Source organism: Leptopilina boulardi, unplaced genomic scaffold (genome assembly GCF_019393585.1).
Source record: "Leptopilina boulardi isolate dan_hultmark-lab unplaced genomic scaffold, ZJU_Lbou_2.1 LbouV2_273, whole genome shotgun sequence".
NCBI lineage: Eukaryota > Metazoa > Arthropoda > Insecta > Hymenoptera > Figitidae > Leptopilina > Leptopilina boulardi.
In genome coordinates, this window is record NW_026137833.1 from 3,825,836 (window position 1) to 3,846,055 (window position 20,220).

At 28.1% G+C, this 20,220-nt stretch overlaps 1 protein-coding gene across 2 annotated transcripts in view; it reads right to left on the reverse strand.

Annotated features, from left to right (window-relative positions):
• LOC127281536 (pituitary homeobox x) overlaps window positions 1-20,220 on the reverse strand; it is a 51,249-nt gene that overhangs the window by 19,036 nt on the left and 11,993 nt on the right. Inside the window, exons 2-3 of one of the 2 annotated variants that reach the window (XM_051305261.1) lie at window positions 7,213-7,344; window positions 2,287-2,516 (exon numbers count right to left, since the gene is read on the reverse strand). In XM_051305261.1, coding sequence (XP_051161218.1) covers window positions 2,287-2,516; window positions 7,213-7,344 — 362 coding nt within the window. Of the gene's footprint in view, window positions 1-2,286; window positions 2,517-7,146; window positions 7,345-20,220 lie in introns of both variants that reach the window. The other variant, XM_051305259.1, reaches the window with a different exon arrangement.

Consider the following 20,220-nt stretch of genomic DNA (forward strand, 5'->3'; position numbering starts at 1 on the left):
ATCCCTAAAATTTCCCCACTCAAATCAAATTATTCAGGATATAGAAATACAAATATGTCTTGTTCTTGTAAAAATATAAGGAAAGTCAATATATAACAATTGCGTCTTTGATGATTTTCTGTGATTGAATCATCATCATCAAAATGATAAGAGTACATTATAATGATTCTAATAATATACAATCATTTTGTCCCTAATTTTAATTTTTGATGAAGGCCATTGACTGTGCGAGTTTTATTAAGCCATTAAATTCATGTTAGGTTTCAAGAAGAAAAATACTTGGGGAGTTGAGGAAGAACTTGAAAGTGTTGTTCTAGTAACTAATACACTTGAATGTGAGCATTGTATATCGTCGTTTGGAATTTAAAATCAATATAAAGACTTTATATATACTGATATGCTTCCGTTAGCTATATATACTCGAAGCAAATCAAAGTTTATTCGAGAACATTTTGAGTGTTCGACTTACACATAAAGAAAATAACAGTTATACAAAAGAAACGACATGGATAACACTTGAAATTGTATTCTTTTAAATTATTTTTAATAAAAATCACTGTTTGTGGATCATTTTGAAAAATGATGTATAAAACGGTCTCATTTTTTGATACTCACAAAAGGTATCAATGTATGTTTAACATGGCCGACGGGTACTTACTCGTAATTTGATGAATTATTTAGACGATAACAGTGCACTTTTGGCTTTTTACATACAATATATGTTTATTGAAAATCACGTAGGAAATAAAATATATATTTTAAGTGGGAATTACAGCAACAGTAAAATATTTCAAGTTAGTAAACAAACACCCCTAACCTCAAAATTTTTTATTTTATCACGAATTCAGAGAATCTATAAATGCAATTGAATCAAATATATAACAAAATTAATTATCAACACACATTTTAATTTTATTATATGTCAACAAGCGTTTTCCATGTTTAAAGTATAAATAAAATAATTGATGAAAGTGGAAACAAATTTTCTTCCCCATAAGAATAATATTGTGTCGTCTGTTTGTTGTCCCTCCAGGCCTCTGACGTCACACCTAGAATCGACTCTGACGTCACAAGTGACAGAGCCTAATTGAATCGGATACGCAAGTCGGTTGCGGGAACTTACATATCCCGTATCCGACTTGCGTACCCGACTCAGTTGTGTTTAGGCCTTAATGGTGCGTCTTCAATACGAACCTAAGAGCATTTTTAAACGTATGACGTCACCAATGCTAAATCTTTACTGCTTGCAAGAGTTTTAAGTTTAATAGATCAAAAATTGTTCTATTTCTTTCTTGACAGTAATTTTAATAATAACCTGTATGAGAAAAATGTATTTTAGTTTTAAAAACATTATTATTCGATATTACCATAAAAATGAACTTGCCTTTAAGCATATTTTGTGACAGTCATGAATGTACTGTGATAGTGAATCGTGCTTTAACTATAATGTTTTATTTACGCTTTTAAATTATTTTATACAAATTATTTTGTTTTTATTTCCTACGTGATTTTCAATAAACATTGTATGTGAAAAGCCAAAAATGCACTGTTATCGTCTAAATAATTCATCAAATTACGAATAAGTAGCCGTCGGCCATGTTAAACATACATTGATACCTTTTGTGAGTATTAAAAAATGAGACCGTTTTATACATCATTTTTCAAAATGATCCACATAACTGCGGTATCAATTTGATATCAATTGTGGGCATCAAAACGTTGCATGGATTGAACCAATTTTTGGTTTCATTTTGATACCCTCCAGAAAACAGTGATAACAATTGCCAAGATAGAAAAATAAATCATCATGGAAACTACGAATCCGTTTATGTTTCCGGATATAATGAGTAATTATTCAAATAAAAAATTTTCAATATCAGAAAATTTACGAGAATTAAAAAACTGAAATAGAGAATTAAGGAAAAAGGACAAATTTTGTAGCCCTAATTCTAGATGATTTAGGGAACTAAACTGAGTTTTTTCTCCCTGACTTTAATTCTTCAACCTCTATGGCACAAAGGAGTTATTAACAATTTTAAAACCCAATTTAGAACATTGTTATTACAATTTATTGTGAAATGTAAATGTGAAAATCTTAATAAAGAAAAATATCTTTAAATAGATAATAATAACGAATATACGCGAAAAGGACATAAATATATATATACGGATTGTTCAAAAAGATAAATTGCATCCAGACGTGAAAGAATCAAGGCAAAAAAAAAATGAGTCTAATACGGCAATAAGTAATGAAAGAAAAAGTTATTTATTTTTTCGTTGACTCACCCTGACACGTGCTTCACTGAGATTTGTCCACATGGCTATTTCTTCCCTGCACGTCATATCCGGATACCGATTTCTTGCAAATGTTCCTTCCAATTCTTGTAATTGTTGTGATGTAAAGTGCGTCCTCTGTCGCCTTTGTCGTTTATTCTTTTTACCATCCTTATCTTCCGTATCATTGACACCAACACCAGTTCCAAGTTCTTGTTTCACTTCTATTGGTGCACGGACACCTATAGAAAAAAAAAATAATAAATAATTAAAGGTTCATTTTTCTTGATTTTGCAAAATTATTCTAAATTTTTATAGCATAATCTTACATTCAACGTTATGTGTATTAACAATCTTTATAATAATCTTAATGATTCCTGTGTGTGAGATTTCGTAGCACTTATGTGCGCTTTATAAAGATTTGACTAAATCCTTAAACATACACACGGTAATTATGTCATTACATAACAAAGATACACACACAATTCTGTAATTTGATAAATTATTTTTATGTAATTTTATTCTTTCTTTATTATTATTATTATTTGTATTTTTATTGCATTGGGTTAGAATTAGTAGTATATAAATGGAAATCATTTAGAAAAAAAGTTATATAATTTCATCATTTAATTAATTTTTATAGAATTTTTCAAATCTCTTTTGTAATTACAATTATCATATCATGATCATTTATTATTATTATTTTTTTTTTTTGTGAAAATTCTATTTTATATTATAGTAATAGATCTAAAATTATCATCATCTGTTTTGTTGTCTATTGACATTAATGTATATAGACAAAATGAATGATTGGCTTCCATCAAAGAGAACCGCTATCGGTGTGAAAAAAAAAAAAATAATTTTTTTTTCTGATTGCGATTGTACACATGTTCCCTTATTTTTCAAGTTTACTTTAAGAGATTGTAATAACCCACAGTAAGTGGAGTGGAACACACGTTATTCTATATATATTTATATATTGTAAGTATACATGTTTCCAAAGTTGTTTATACAAGATTTGTTTACCTCATCTGTTACAATTCTACTGATTTTTTTTTTTATTATAATAATCAATTACTGACAATCGTTGACAATATAATTATATTATATAGGATGAGGCGCATGAATTAAAATTATAGTTGTTAAAATTTTTATTTGATAGAATTTTCTTTTAGCCGAATATTAATTTGTTCGAATTATTATTTGACAGAATTTCCATTACACCGAATTTCTATATTGTACATAATAGCCATTTAATATACTATATATAACAGAAAAAAAACTTGGATTTTTGCCCTGTGTAAATTGTTTAAAAATATATGTATAATATACTTTATACAGAAAATAATAAATTACTCAAGAGGGCCCAAACCTAGGGTAGAAACTTTTAAACAAAAAAAACAATATTCTTAAATCAAGGACCCTAAAAAACCACTAAAAATTCTATTCAACAATTTTTTATCATTAGACAAAATAGAGACTAAAATTACAATATTAATTAATAATATCAGACTGCTTGTATTTACTCCTAAAAAGGATCCCACACTCAAATTAGAGTCCTAATTCCGTCGGAATTCCGTCAGAATTCTATCGGAAATTCTTTGGAACTCTGATGAAATTCCGACGGAATTACGTTAAAAGTTCCGACGGAATTCTGATAGAACCTTCAGGAGGCACTTGCCGGGGAATCTTTCCAAGTGGCTCGGAATTCCATCGGAGTTCCAAAGAATTTCCGACGAAATTCTTACGGAATTCCGATTAATTTTTTTCAAAATTTTTAGAGTCCTAATTCCGTCAGAATTCCGTCGTCCAAAGAATTTGCGATAGAATTCTGACGGAATTCCGACGGAATTAGGACTCTAAAAATTTAAAAAAAAATTAATCGGAATTCCGTAAGAATTTCGTCGGAATCCCATAGGAAATTCTTTGGAACTCCGATGGAATTCCGACGGAATTGCGTTGGAAGTTCCGGCGGAATTCTGATACAACCTCCAGGGGGCATTTTCCGGGGAATCTTTCCAAGTGGGTAGAACACAGCATTTACATTAAAATGTCTGTTTCTTTCTTAGATGACAACATTTACTTCACAACAACAGTTAGAACAAACATAAAACCAGTATAGGTAATAAGAGAAAAAGTGTTTTTATGGTGTTTTCAATTATAAACAACTACCATAACGCAAGAGGTAACAAAATAAACAAGAGGCTTTTACAATTCCAGATGATAATAAGTGTTTTAGGATTTTTTTTGTTGACTTTTTAAGCAAAGGATTACTAATTGATAATGTATATTTATGATGTTTCTGATAATATCAACAACCATGAAACAACTAATCAATAATAAATGTAACTCTTTTGCAGTTAATTCCGAGTATTTTAAGGATTTTTTTGTAAGTCTTGCAAGAATGGAAATATAGCAGTGGGGTATTTATAGTCTTGTTTTGTTAAAAAAAAACTATCATAAAACAACCATTCATTATTAAATGCAACGCTATTGGAGTGAAGTTCATACTATAAGTATTTGAGGATTTTTTTTGAAATTCCTGCAACCATAAAATTAATAGATAAGCAATTGTTGAGTGCAACAACTATCTAATAATTGAGACGATTTTGCAATCTGGGTATTTTAGGATTTTTATACGCAGCTTCATCAAGTATATAAGACTAGCAGCTTAACGTGATGAAAGTGTTTTTTGGTATTTCTGATTTAAATCAGCTATCATTAAAGAACCAATGTCCAATAAACCAGACACTTTTTAAGTTAAAAGTTGATGTTGAGTTTTTTCATAAAATCATAAAGAAAAAGAATTGGTAACTACAGATATGTAGTTTTTTATGATGTATTAAATTATAGTCAACACTATACCAGAAAAAATAATCCTAAATAAATAAAGGAGACTTTTTGAAAATAAAATTCATGTTAAGTGTTTCAGGATTTTTATTAGTTTTACCAATTATAGGACTATCAACTAAATATGTGCAGAATGTTTTTATGCTTGCGCGAGACTTAGGAAAGTCATATCGGCGTCACATTAAGAGCAAAAGCGTTATTTATTATTTAGTGGTTGTTTTATGGTTGTTGATATTATCAGAAACATCATTAATAGACTTTATACATTTTCAATTAGTAATCATTTGCTTGATAAGTCAACAAAAAAATCCTAAAACACTCACGGAGAAAAATGGGATTGTTGTACAAACAATTTTCGAATTGTTGTCAGTAGATTTGTTGATATTACAATTCGAAATGTTCATATTTTACAATTCGGATTGTTGTCAATACAAATGTATGTTGTTTTAACAACAATACGAATTTTTTGTTGTCAGATTTGTTCAGTTTGCAATTCCGTATACAGTTACAGAAGCAAACTTTGTGTCGATTGCTGATGGAACAATCCGGATTTATTCAGCTGAAAGGTTTATTGTTCCATGTCACGTGGTCATCTTGAATTCTTGCAAACTGGCGTGCAGATCGTCGCGTCGTTTGCTTCTGGCACATATGCCACTTTTGCTTTTATTATTAGTTTTTTTTTTAAAATGACAAAGTGCTGTTAAAGAATGAATCCGATTACAGTGAGAAATCTATTGGAATTATAGTGAATGGATGAAGAGACAATTTCATCGTTTATCGGTAAGTTATACTCGGTTACTATTGAACATAACCTTACTTTAACAAATACAAAATGTTTATTAAATATTATTTAACAACAAATTTCAACTCAAAATAATTTTTTGGTTTCAGGTCAAAGAATTTGATTCAGAAGCTGCATGTTCCACAGATTTTAATGTAAATGAAACTGGTGATATAAACTCTACGGAAATCTGCTATTGATATTATTTTAGAAGGCGAAAAAACTGAACAAATTGTTTTAGACGGATCAAAGCTTTGTTAATACAACAAATTGTATTGCCGATTTAACAATTTAGTTTTGTTATTTTAATTGTTCCATAACAATTTTCTTTGTTCATCAAACAATTCTGTTTGTTCACCGAATGTTTTATGTTTGTTGTAACTGTATATAGTTGTAACTCTTGTTGTGATGTAAATGTTGTACATAAACTATTTTAATTTCAGAAAATTTAACCGGGCCTGAAATTCAATGCTTTTATACGTGCGGGGTCCTTTGAAAATTCAGGGTAAATGATAACATTTAAGATAACATAAAGCGGATCAAAATGTTACAACTAAAAAATTTAATAAGCATTTCAGTATCAATTTGATAGCTACAAATTAACTTTGTATAAAAAAAAAAGTTGAATATATTTTCTGTTTGAAGGATTATATAATAGAGCTATACTTGAGTTGTAAACTAGAAAACATAAGACTCTCGGGGATATTTCAATTTGTATATATATACGAGATATTTGTTGCGTGAGAGGCTTTAGACGTGAGTTAAGTGCCAACGAGCATGCAATTGCGCGCATGCAAATAAACACATACCGCATACTAAAACTTTTTCTCTATTTCGACACCTCTTGTTCATAATGATGATGCTTATTAGAATACATCATTTCACTCTTAAATATTGATGGTATCATTTTGGAATGCAATGTTTTGATTCGATATATGGTAGGTATATCAAATTGATCCAAATATTGGGATCATTTTTTAGATTTTAGTTGATCCGATTTACGGTATCAATTTTATACCTAAAAGAACTTCATCTGGAACAGCGAAAGTTTTCACTAGAATAGTGAAAGAAGCAATTAAAATTTTTGTTATTCTAATAAATTCTTTCGCTGTTTCAGATAAATTTTTTTATTTCCTTGAAGAAAACTGTGTAGGTACTATATATATATATAGGTTATCATATAGATATATATTTATATATAGGGTTTGGTGTATCTATTTTGTTGGTATATATCAAGGTACCTTTTCTAATATCCTGCCTTTGAGAATTGTTCGTACGACTTCTTGATTGAGCTGTTGAAAACCCACCTGAGGGTGTCGTTGGGGTTGCACCTGGTGTACTTGGTGTGCTACCACCGGGAGTATGGCCACCATGTCCCGTGGAATCAAGCCTGGCTAGGCTTCCATTTGAATCGTCACGAAAGTCACTTTGCGTCCAAACTGAAACATAATTCAATTTTCTTATAATTGATAATCAAAAATCAAATTGTATTTTTACATTTATATAATAGTATACTTATCGCTGATTTAAATTTAAATACAGTATACCTATTATAATTTAATGTTAGAAAAATATGATTCTAATGGTTTTATATTCAAATAAAGTTTCAAAAATGTCTCCTTAGAAAATATTTTTAAAACAGGAAACGTCCTTAAAATTTTATTTTATATAGTTCTAAAAATGATTAAGGAACACTCTTATTGGAATAAGAATAGTAATACTAATTTCTAAATAGCGTTATGCTAATAGTCGGTAAATTCTAAACGATAATGATATTAAATAATAATAATTATAATGATAATAATAACACTAATAATGATGATGATGATTATGATGACGATGATGATATTAAAGGAAGTTAGCAAGTAATGATATACTAAAGGATGATCCTTAAGGGCTAATACTATTTGATGGTATATATGCAGTAGTAGATGATGATGATGATGATAAAAGGATGATGATAATACTATTCGATGATAGGTAAAGGATAACAGCATTAAATGATAGGCATATGATAATATACATGATATACAGAAAAATATATACTTGATTTACAAAAAAAAATATACTGAATGAATGTTATAAAAGATTACTTATAGTATACTGAATGATGATAAATTAAGCTTTTGGATCAAAAACCTCCATCTGTGTGGCATCTGACAAATCCTCTATAAGTCATTCTTTTGTTACTAATATAACGGATCGAGTTTTTTTTAATCCAGAGGCTCAATTTACTATATTAAACAGCAGTCAGTTTAATAATAAAAAAAGGCAATCATCAATAATAATTTAAAAACAAACTTTTTCTTTCTGTATATCATAATATATAGTATATATCATTGGAGGATGTTGAAATTTTGCAACTAGGTCAAGAAATTTGCTGCAAATGTCATGCCAGGCTGTGCTTTCTATCAAAATTCAAAGGGCCCATTAATCAATCCGTTTATTTTCGAGGATGCCAACGATCGTTGTACAGTTAATTTTGTCGCGGTCCCGCAGTTATTTATCCACACGAGTCAACTCGCGGGCAGCTCAACGGGGAGAAAAAACGAATTCTTAAATGTATAGCTCGTCGACACATATTGTACATATACATACAAACATACGTTTATATATATATATATATATATATATATATATATGAATATGTGAATATAGGTTTTGAGAATAAGGAACAGAAAGAGAAAGAGAAAGAGTTCTTGACACCACACATCGCGTATCTCGCGTGGCTGAGATGTTAATCGGTCGAGAGTCTCTTATAAGTTTCGTTTAGTTATATTTGGTTTCCACGAGGGCGGCATATATAGAAGTATAGGAAGGACGTATTAGTAGTGGTTCACAATTAGTCGACACATAACTTCGCGTCTGATTTAGTGTTTTGTGTCGTCGTTGGTCTAACGTCGTTTTTCACATTGCTTTTGGAATGACACACACACACGCACTCTTTCAGTATCGCCAAATTTTTTTTTTTCATTCACTTTTCATTCTTTAAATTTTCAAATAGTGTTCCAACTGCTGCTGTTAATTGCACTAGGAAAAATATATACTATATACTATAAATCTAAATAGAATATCTATATATTTCTGCCAAAGGCATAAAAATTACTAATTTTTTTTTTTACTTTTGGCAAAAATTCTGTTTAATCAATGTAGAATAATTTTTTAGCTTCAATTAAAGTCAAAAAAAAGAAATTTTTAATAATATTAAAAATTTAATGATAATGATAATGTAATGATGTAATGATCATTACGTGTATAACAAGCCGTTATATTATAACGGCTTGTTGAGATATTACCAAAAATCTATTTATCTAAAAACCATAATGTAATTTGGTAATTTTGCCTGGTAATTACATTGTTTTTAGATAAAACATTGAGTCGTACATTTTTGATGATATCTCAAGAATCCGTTAAGATATTTTAAGTTTTTTGAACTTAAATTAAAGCTTAGGTTTCTACACAATCAACTTTATATAAATTCAAAATTTATTCTAATACAACGACTTTTCTATATTATGAAAAGGTTCAAAAACGAATTGAAAAGCGTAAAATTACAGAAATTTTATCCATTATAATTTTAAAGTATAGGTCCAATATATAGTTTTAAAGTAGGTTCAAGGTTCAATAAAGTTTCAAAGTAGGTTCTATGTAGTTTCAAAGTAGGTTCTATGTAATTTCAAAGTAGGTTTAATATTTGCAGCAGAAATTCGCAGTTTTCTATTAACAATTTCTAAACACAGGATCCACAGGATCCCATATTGCAGATTCATGAAAAGTGTGAAAAAAACAAACTAGAAACGAAAATTTCTCCCCTTGCACGATTATAAATATATGTTATAAAAATAAAATAAATATATATATATAGTATATATATCTGCTTGTCGAATTTATGGCTTATCATATATATGATCGACGAATAACTCGCGTAAATTTTATGGATTGGAAAAGATATAAAAAAAAGTGTAATATGATGGGACAATGGTGAATAATATAACGACGGGGTTGGTTCGTTGTTAACAAATTTATTACTTTTCTTTCCGTTTAAAGTAATTTTGTGTATATATATATACATATATATGCGAAAGACAAAACGAGGCTTGTCAAGAGAAAAGAGAGAATGAGACGAAGAGAAACGAATATCTCAGCTGCTCTGTGCGTTTTTCCCTCCAAGTAAACATATATTAGCGACCGCTAATCCTTCTGTATTTTACGGGCGGCTGTGCATGCGACATCTCTATACGTATATATATTATATATATATATATATATATATATACAATCTACCCGGCATTCTCATTTCTGTTATATATTCATATTCTATTTAGCTTTCTGGGAAATCTGTACAGGCAAAAAAAGTCCCTTTTTTATTTTTTAATAGTGTCCAAAAAAAAATTAAGATTTTTTAAATAGATTTTTTACCACAGATAAAAAAAAAGTTTACTATAATTTAAACAGTCCAAAAATAATTTGAATAAGTTAGAATATATTACTTTAAACAATAAAGAAATTTTTAATAGTTTCAGAATTTATATTAATACTCAAAGGGGAAGTCAAATATTATTCAAAGTTTCCTTAAGTTTTGCTATCGCAATAATAGAACTACCAATTTCTTCAGTAAAAAAAATTTTGTTGCAGTTTCCCAATCGAAAAATTTCTATATTCATACTTCACTCATATAAAAATCCATGGTAAATATTAAGTATGAAGTTAATTGAATATATAGAAATTTTTCGTTTAGGGCAGCTGCTGTACCAAAATTTTTTTCAATGAAGAAATTAAAAAACTTTAACACAACTTTTGACATTTATGTATATCACGGAGAAAAATGGGATTGTTGTGCAAACAATTTTTGGATTGTTGTTAGTAGATTTGTTGATATTACAATTCGAAATGTTAATATCACAGAAAAAACTTGGACTCATTTTTGTTGCTACTCATTTTCTTTTGGGTATCGAAATGAGTATGGGACAAACTTCATGTTATTCAAAATGATATTGGCTGGAATTTCAGATTTCTAAGTTGGCATCATAAGCAGAGTAATTTTGTATTTCAATTATTGTTTCTAATATTTCAACAACACCAGAAAGATTATTTTGACCAGTACGAATATTTAGAAGTTTTTAAATAAAAATTATTTATTATTATTTACGTAGATAATAATTAATTTCATAAGTTTTTAAATTTACCGCTATTATTTAAGTTGGCAGTACCGTTCCTGTTGTCAAAACACATGTTTTCCTTTTTCTAACCTAAAAACATATTTCCTTTATTATTTTATTACGCGATTACAAGCAATTTTTAATCAAATATATTAAGTCTAGCGTGTTATTTACTTCTTTGTAATTATTATATTTCATGTTTTTGTGCAAAATTATTCGTTATTTCACAATATTTTTCCATTTTTCTTTTTCTCAAAATGAAACTTGCCTGTTTCATTTTGATACTTTTACCTTAGAACTCGAAATGAAACAACCAGTTTCATTTTTGTTGCGAATCAAATTGAGTATAGAATCTATACTCAATTTGAATTCAGGTTTTTTCTGTGATTACAATTCGGATTTTGTTGACAATACAAATGTATGTTGTTTTAACAACAAAACGAATTTTTTGTTGTCAGTTTTGTTCAGATTGCAATTCCGTACAGTTGCAGAAGCAATACTCTCTGATGATGTCCATTGCTAATGGAACAATCAGGATTTGTTTAGCTGACAAGTTTATTGTTCCATGTTACGTGGTCATCTTGAATTCTTTCACACTGGCGTGCAGATCGTCGCGTCGTTTGCTTCTGGCACATATGCCACTTTTGCTTTTATTATTAGTTTTTTTTTAAAAATGACAAAGTGCTGTTAAATAATGAATCCGGTTAAAGTGAGAAATCTATTGGAATTGTAGTGAATGGATGAAGAGACAATTTCATCGTTTATCGGTAAGTTATACTCGGTTATTATTGAACATAACCTTACTTTAACAAATACAAAATGTTTATTAAATATTATTTAACAACAAATTTCAACTCAAAATAATTTTTTGGTTTCAGGTCAAAGAATTTGATTCAGAAGCTGTATGTTCAACAGATTTTAATGCAAATAAAACTGGTGATATGACCTACGAAAATCTGCTATCGATTATTTTAGAAGGCGAAGAAACTGAACAAATTGTATATTAGACGGATCAAAGCTTTCCCCTGTAGGCAAAAAACCATGTTCGTTCTAAAAACGTTTTAAGGACGTTCTTAGAATGTTTCATGTCCGCCAAATAATGTTCTGGAACATTTTAAGAACATGGATGTTCAAATAATGTTCCAGAACATTATCTGGTGGACATAAAACGTTCTAAAAACGTTCTTAAAACGTTTTTAGAACGAACATGGTTTTTTGCCCACAGGGTTATTAATAAAACAAATTGTATTGCCGATTTAACAATTTAGTTTTGTTATTTCAACTGTTCCATAACAATTTTCTTTGTTCATATCAAACAATTTTGTTTGTTCACCGAACAATCCCATTTTAACAATTTTTTTTTTGTCCCAACAACAAAATAGAACTGCTCGTTCTATATATTGACAATCCGGAATTGTTGTGTGGACTTAATTTTTAGTAACCACAACACTCTTTTCTTCCTTCGTGTACTTTTTAATTAAATATAATGACAAATTAATTTTCACAATTTTTGACTTAATAAATGCATATTTATGCATATATATGTATATACATATATTGTCTAATGGGAATTTTATAGGCAAGTATGAATAAAACAACACGTGACATAAAAACCGTGGGTGTTTAGTGGGGCATATCATAACGCGTAACTCAATGACGGGAGAGAGTTTATGGGGGTCACAAAAACGACATTCGCAGCAGCTGCAATATGCCGGAAAAATCTCATGAAAGTCTTTAGGCATGAGACGAAAATTATATAATGCTCAAGAGGTAGTATATATATATATAGGACCCTTTTTTCTAAATTTACGCAATTTATCATTATACTTTGTATATATATCATCATTTCCTATTATTATGTATATATATATATAATAATAATATAATAGAATAGTTAATATATGAAGAATATATCAGATCAATCAATTTATCAGCAATGGTGTAATAAAAAAACGATCCAAAAAAAAGTAAAGAGAAGAAACGAAATTTTTTTTCCCCATTAAAGACGGTTTTTTAAAATATACACAGAAAATTAAAAGGCATTAAAATAAGCTGCAACGCTTATTATTTTAATCCAATTTTGCTTATTTTAATACCAAAATGGATTAAAATAAGCAAAATTGGATTAAAATAATAAGAGTTCACAGAAAATTAAAAGATTAAAATAAGCTGCAACGCTTATTATTTTAATCCAATTTTGCTCATTTTAATACCAAAATAGATTAAAATAAGCAAAATTGAATTAAAATAATAAGCGTTGCAGATTATTTTAATGCCTTTTAATTTTCTGTGTTGCAGCTTATTTTAATGACTTTTAATTTTCTGTGTATATATTAATTGAGTGTTTTATAAAATGTCATTTTTTGCAAATTTTTGTATTTTGTTGACCACATTTTTAATTGTATAAAAAAAACAAAAAACGCTATCTTCTTTCTTATATAAATAAACAAAGAAAATGATTTATAATAAAGTTATTTTGCGTTAAATATGAACATTCTAGCAACAAAACAATTTTGGGGTAGTTGTACTTGTGCGTATGCTGAGGAAAAGCGTATGTTTTTTCCATTGTAGAGCAGTAATGAGCTATAGCTATCTGTTTTGGATTAATTATAAATTGATAAAATATTTTTTACTTTTATTAAAAGAAAATTAAATTTAAAAGTATAAGTATATATACATATATATTTAAATTTAGATTTAGTTCCACTAGATTTGAACAAATTGTCTATTGATATAATTATAACCATTCAAGTTCTATGAAAAGCTCACATGTTTCACATCAAGTATATATGTCAAACGTCAAAAGATAAAGTATATCCGAACTGAATGGTCGCGTGTCAGTTATCTTCTAAAGGCGTTAAATACCATTTAATCTCTATGGAAACATGATCCTTGCCTCTCTCTCTCACATCACTCGATAGTTTTTTTTTTTTTTGAGAAATGTCAGTATTTTTAGTTATATAGGTATATATACAGAAGAGGGAAGATTTCTTCTTCTTCTTCTTGAAAAAATGAGAGCAAAGATATATGGTCATTGTATTTCATGGAAGGAAAAAGTATCATGTATCCCTTGGCTTTTAAATGGTTTTTAGGTGTCACCCTTACGACCCTGAAGCTAATAATTACTGGAACAAATGGTTCCTGAATCGAGTGATGTCACGATGTCAGGGGGTTGAAGAATGAGCGCATGGTGAGGATAGCACCTGTGAGCTCAACTCTCTCTCTCTCTCTCTCTCTCATTTTCTCTCTCTTTCTCTCTCTCGCTCTTTCTTTCTATCTTTCTCTGATGCTACTGAGTCTGCGCTTTCGGATCGCTATACCAAACTAATCTCCTAATCCTTAGCTTCCTTAGGAAGTCGTTTATTAGTCCCGCTTTTACATTCAGACTACTACTTTTTAGTAGTGGGATTATGGTGCTCATATAGTGAACTTCACTCTGGCACGAGCTTTCCGGACTATTTCCCTTTCTGTCATTTTGTATAATATTTATCGTTTAAAGCACTCATTGACTTTTGGCCTGCATATAATCTCTTCTCCATTGCGCCTTCTCTCTTTCTCTCTATAAGATGTAATTGATAGAATAGTTTTCAAGGGTCCATTGACCTTTTTTTTTTTTTGCTTCACACAATTATTTCCTCTTTTTTTTTTATATCACTGTTTCTAAATCTAAATTAGTTGAAAATATATTTTCTTTCTAAATCTAAATCAGTTATATATATATATATATATACAGAAAAAAGATTTCTTTGATTTAAAGAAACCAATTTTTTTTGAATTGTTTTCTTTCATTCAAAAGAAAATTTTGTCTTTGAAAGAAAAAAAAAATCTTAGTTTTAAAGAAAATTTCTTTGATTCAAATAAAATTTTTTTTGAATACAAGAAATTTGTGCATTATATTAAAAGGCTCTTGTACACATTATAAATTCTAAGTATACTCAAAATTTGTCAAAAGTTATACTAATTTTAATTGGCTTTGCTCATAGTGAATTTTCAAAAGATTGGAAAATTTCGAAATTTTCTGTATGAGCAAAGCCAATCAAAGTTAGTGAAACTTTTGACAAATTCCGAGTATACTTAGAATTTGTGAGGTGTACAAGCGCCTAAAGAAATTCTAAGAAATATTTATACACGGAGAGAGATATAGATGGTACGGGGTACTATATCTAGATAGTAACAGGTACCATATTTGATATTACATAATACGGACAGCTATACAGATTCTATCAGTTACTATCCAGATTGTACAGAGTAACACTTTGGTTGTAGTGGGTAACATATAACCATACTTTTTGTAACATCTTTGATAGTACCGAGTAGCATAATGATAGTACCGGATAACATCTATACTTTTTACCATCTTAAGATTATAAATTCTTACCATCTATATTTCTCTCTCCGTGTATGAATTAAATAAAAAATTTCTTTGAAATGCCACGGAGAAAAAGGAATGGTTGGGCCAACCATAGGTATTGATAAATACGTCCTATGAATATTATATGGTTACCACAACCAAATCTTTAGTTGATACAACCATAGTATGGTTGGCGCAACCAAAGGTCAGGTTGACACATCAAATTTGCAATTTTTCGTCATTTTGATGTGACAACCTAACCTTTGGTTAGGCCAACCATACTATGGTTGTATCAACTAAAGATATGGTTGTGGTAACCATATAATATTTATGGGACGTATTTATCAATACCTATATGGTTAGCCCAACCATTCCTTTTTTTTCCGTGATGAAGATAATTTCTTTTGAATCAAAAATAATTTGTTTGTAACAAATAAATTTTCTTTGTTTTAAAGAAAAATTTTCGATTATATAAAAATTCTGTAATATAGAAAATTGGTTTAATAAAAATTTTGCAAAATAATAATTCGAACAAATAAAATTTGGCAAAATAAAAATTATATCTAATGAATCATAATTGATAAAAATTGATTTTCCAAGTAATAATTGAGATTATGTTGGTAAAATTTTGTTCTCATTGTTATATTAGAGTTAAAATTATTAAAATAACATTGACATTTATATATATAGTATATAAATCTTTTCGAAAATGTAAAATATTTTGACAATGAAAAATTGTAAACTTCATTTTTCAATGACACGATTTCGTGCAAGTCCTATCTAATCCTTCACTAATCTCTAACAACACTGTACGTCACGTGCGCTTCATCTGCCGTTAAATGTAATCAGTGCAATTGACAAATTTCTCTATATATATAGATATAAAAGAATTTTTTTTATCGTGATAGATTTCGATAAAAAAAAAAAGTTCAATTATAATTAGACATAATTCCTGCAATGTTTCATATGAAGACACAAAAAAAATCTTCTTTATTGAATTTTAATTGTTTTCGAAATTCGTTTTTTAAATAACAAAAAAAAAATGTATTCATTTATTTATACGTAATTATTTGCTTTTTTAAATTTAATTAATTAAAATGAAAAATAATAATTAATTACCTATTAATTAATTAATTATTTTCATAAATAAATATTAGTTGAAAAAAGGTTTTCATACTAGATGATGAATAAATTTAAAGTTAGAAAGAATATATAAATATTTCATAAATATATATTTATGAATTATATTCACTCAGAAAAAAGATATGTTTGAACCAAATGTACCATTTTTTTATATTTACCCAATTTTTTTGGTTAGTTCAAACAAAATTTGTTTAATTCAAATAAATATTTATTTGATCTAAATAACTGTTTGGTTTATTTTAATAAATTTTTTGAACAAAGAAAAAATTTGATTGAGCTAAATAAACGTTTGATTTATGCAACCAAATGTTTGGTTAATTGTATATCAATGCATTTATTTTGTTGATTTAACCAAAATTTGGTTGCTTCAAACGAATTTTTTTCTGAGTGTTATATTACAACCAGAAAAATGGTTTATTTGAAACTAATATAATATATTTGAATTAAATAAACGTGTATTTGTCTCACAGCCTAATAGCCTATTTGGCGTAAATAAAATTTTTTATTTAAATCAAATAAATATTTATTAAGCTGTGAGACAAATATATACCATTTTTCTGGGTGTATATTATATTATATTATATTATATTATATTATATTATATTATATTATATTATATTATATTATATTATATTATATTATATTATATTATATTATATTATATTATATTATATTATATTATATTATATTATATTATATTATATTATATTATATTATATTATATTATATTATATTATATTATATTATATTATATTATATTATATTATATTATATTATATTATATTATATTATATTATATTATATTATATTATATTACCAAATAATAACTAAAAATAATTAAAGAAAACTAACATTCTATTTAAAAGATTAAAATCTAGTGCTTTTTAATACAAAAAACCAACAATTAAAAAGATATAATGAAGAAAACAGAAACAGCTGATGTCGAATAGATATATAAATTCTCAATGGGACAACAAGTTGGGTTTGGATAAGATTTCTCTCATCCTTGGCAATTTGTTTAGTTTGAACTTGACGTGAAGACCACATGGAAGCGGATATGTGGCCTGGGAACCTTGAGTTTGTGTATGTGGGGTTTTTCACTCCATGACATTGGGGTGGGATTTCGGAAAATCGAGGAAAGATTGACTCTAAAAACGTGCTAGTATTCACATTTTTTCCTACATATAGACTGCTTGGCGCGCTGACCCCTCCACATATATATATATATATATATATAGGAAAGTCATATAATTTCGGAAACACCGGGTGTCAAATTTTAGAGACCCGCGTGGCCTTTGACACTTTCGTTCTCACACGAAATTTCCCTCATTCCCTTCCTCTACTTCTCCCTTCATCTTCATTCATATAACTTCATATATATATATATATATATATATGCGTCTTCTACTTTTTCCATGAAAATTCAAATTCGACAACTCTCAAAAAATATATTTTTTTTTTGGATTCTACAGAAGAAACAAGTTTAATTTCTGATAAAAACTTGATGGCGCCCAACATGTGGATGTATTTTTACTTCTTTTTTTTTATAAAATACTACTATTCTTCCAAAAAATCGGAGTATTTTTTTGAAAAAATGTTTCATTATTTATGGCGCACGAATTTTTGATAAAAATCAAATGGTTAGAATTTTAATTTCAGTAAATTGATTTTAAAATTTATTCACATTTTTTTAGATATCAGAATTTGCAATTTACCGAATTTTTATTTACACGAACTGTTATTTGATAGAATTCTTCAATTGACAAATTTCCATTTGACGGAAATTTGTAAATTTCCGAACAAACATAATCTACAAAAAGATTTCGGCTCAAATTTTAAAATTAACCAATCAGAAGTAATCAAGGAAATATTGTGATTGGTTTATTTTTAAAATTCGCGCCAAACTCTTTTTGCAGGTTATGTTTCTCTTTGGACATTTGCAGTTTCGGACAAATGGAAATTCGGCGATTTAAGAATTCCATCAAATAACAATTTCTGTAAATAAAAATTCGTACAAATAATTTTAAAACTAAATTTATTTTTACCATATACAGTATAACTATAATAATAAATTCATAAAAAAAACATTTTGTGAAAATTTCCAGAAAATCAACGGAAAACGCCCTATTCCTCTATAGAAAAGAATGTAATTTATTATTATTATTATTATTTTCCAAATACCTATATTCAGAATGGGAGGCATAATTATGTTCTATAAAAATCATTAGTTAGAATTTTCATTGTATGGAATTTCATTTGTCATAATTATTTTTGAACCGAATTTTTATTTGTTCGAATTAGTATATTTTGCAAAATTTTCATCAAAACGAGTTTTTCTATATTACAGAATTTTTATATAACCAAAAATTCACTTCACAGAATTTTTATTTGCTCGAATTTTCATTTTATCATAATAGTCATTTTAAAGAATTTTTATAGGGTAGAATTTCATTGCAATAGAATTTTCTTTCAGATGAATTATTTTCATTTGTTCAAAATTATTATTTAATATAATCGTTTAACAGAATTTCTAATTGATAGAATTTTCATTTGTCCGAAATTGCAAATGGCCGAACAAACAATCGATTTTGGCGCGATTTTTAAAATCAACCAATCAAAAAATTATTCATAAAATTGTGATTAGTTGATTTTAAAAATCGCGCCGAAATCGATTGTTTGTTCGGCTATTTGCAATTTTGGACAAATGAAAATTCGCTATATCAATTAGAATAATTCTGTCAAATGATTTTTCGGTTAAGTAAAAATTCTGTGCATTATGAAAAATCGGTTATATATGGAAATTATATCAAATAATAATTCGAACAAATGAAAATTCTATGCAATGAAATTCTACCCAATAAAAATTCTTTAAAATATATACCTATTATGTTAAATGAAAATTCGAGTAAATAAAAATTCGAACAGATAAAAATTCTGTTATGTGAATTTTCGGTTATATAAAAATTCTGTAATATAGAAAATCGTTTTTCATGAAAATTCTGCAAAATACTAATTCGAACAAAAATAAAAATTCAGCTTAAAAAAAAGTTGTAAAAAAATTTCATAAAATGAAAATTCTAACTAATATATGATTTTTAGAACATAATCATGCCTCCCTTTAGAATGACAGTTACACTTGTATTTTGAAAAAGAAATTAAGTAATGTGTCTCTTTTGGTGTAATATACAAGTTCAAGTTTCTCACACTTTGGAAAAATATATAGTTGTGTATATAGAATAGTAGGCGTGAATGAAAAACAAGAGAAAAAAAATAAACGTTTCTCTTTCCTTCCTCTAATTTTGTATATACTCTATGATGGGACGGTAAACGCGTCGACCTTTTTTTTTGTAGAATTATATCACGAAAAGAGAGAATCCTCCCTCCTGAGTATACAAACTATACATGATCATGAAGAAAGAGAGAGAGAGAGAGAGAAATAGAGTATATAGGACGTCGCATGAACCTGTCTTGCGGTGAAGCAGCTGAGATAATGGGAAGGAAATCAGTTCATTTCTATGTTGATCCTGCGGCAGAAAAACCCCTCAGCGCGCTTAAGGAGTCGGTGATTGTCCGGGTAATCGGGAAAGAAGATCGGGGTCGGTCCTGATCAATTCATCGCCTCAGTTACTGCACGTGCAACGACTCACGAAATTTCCTTCAGA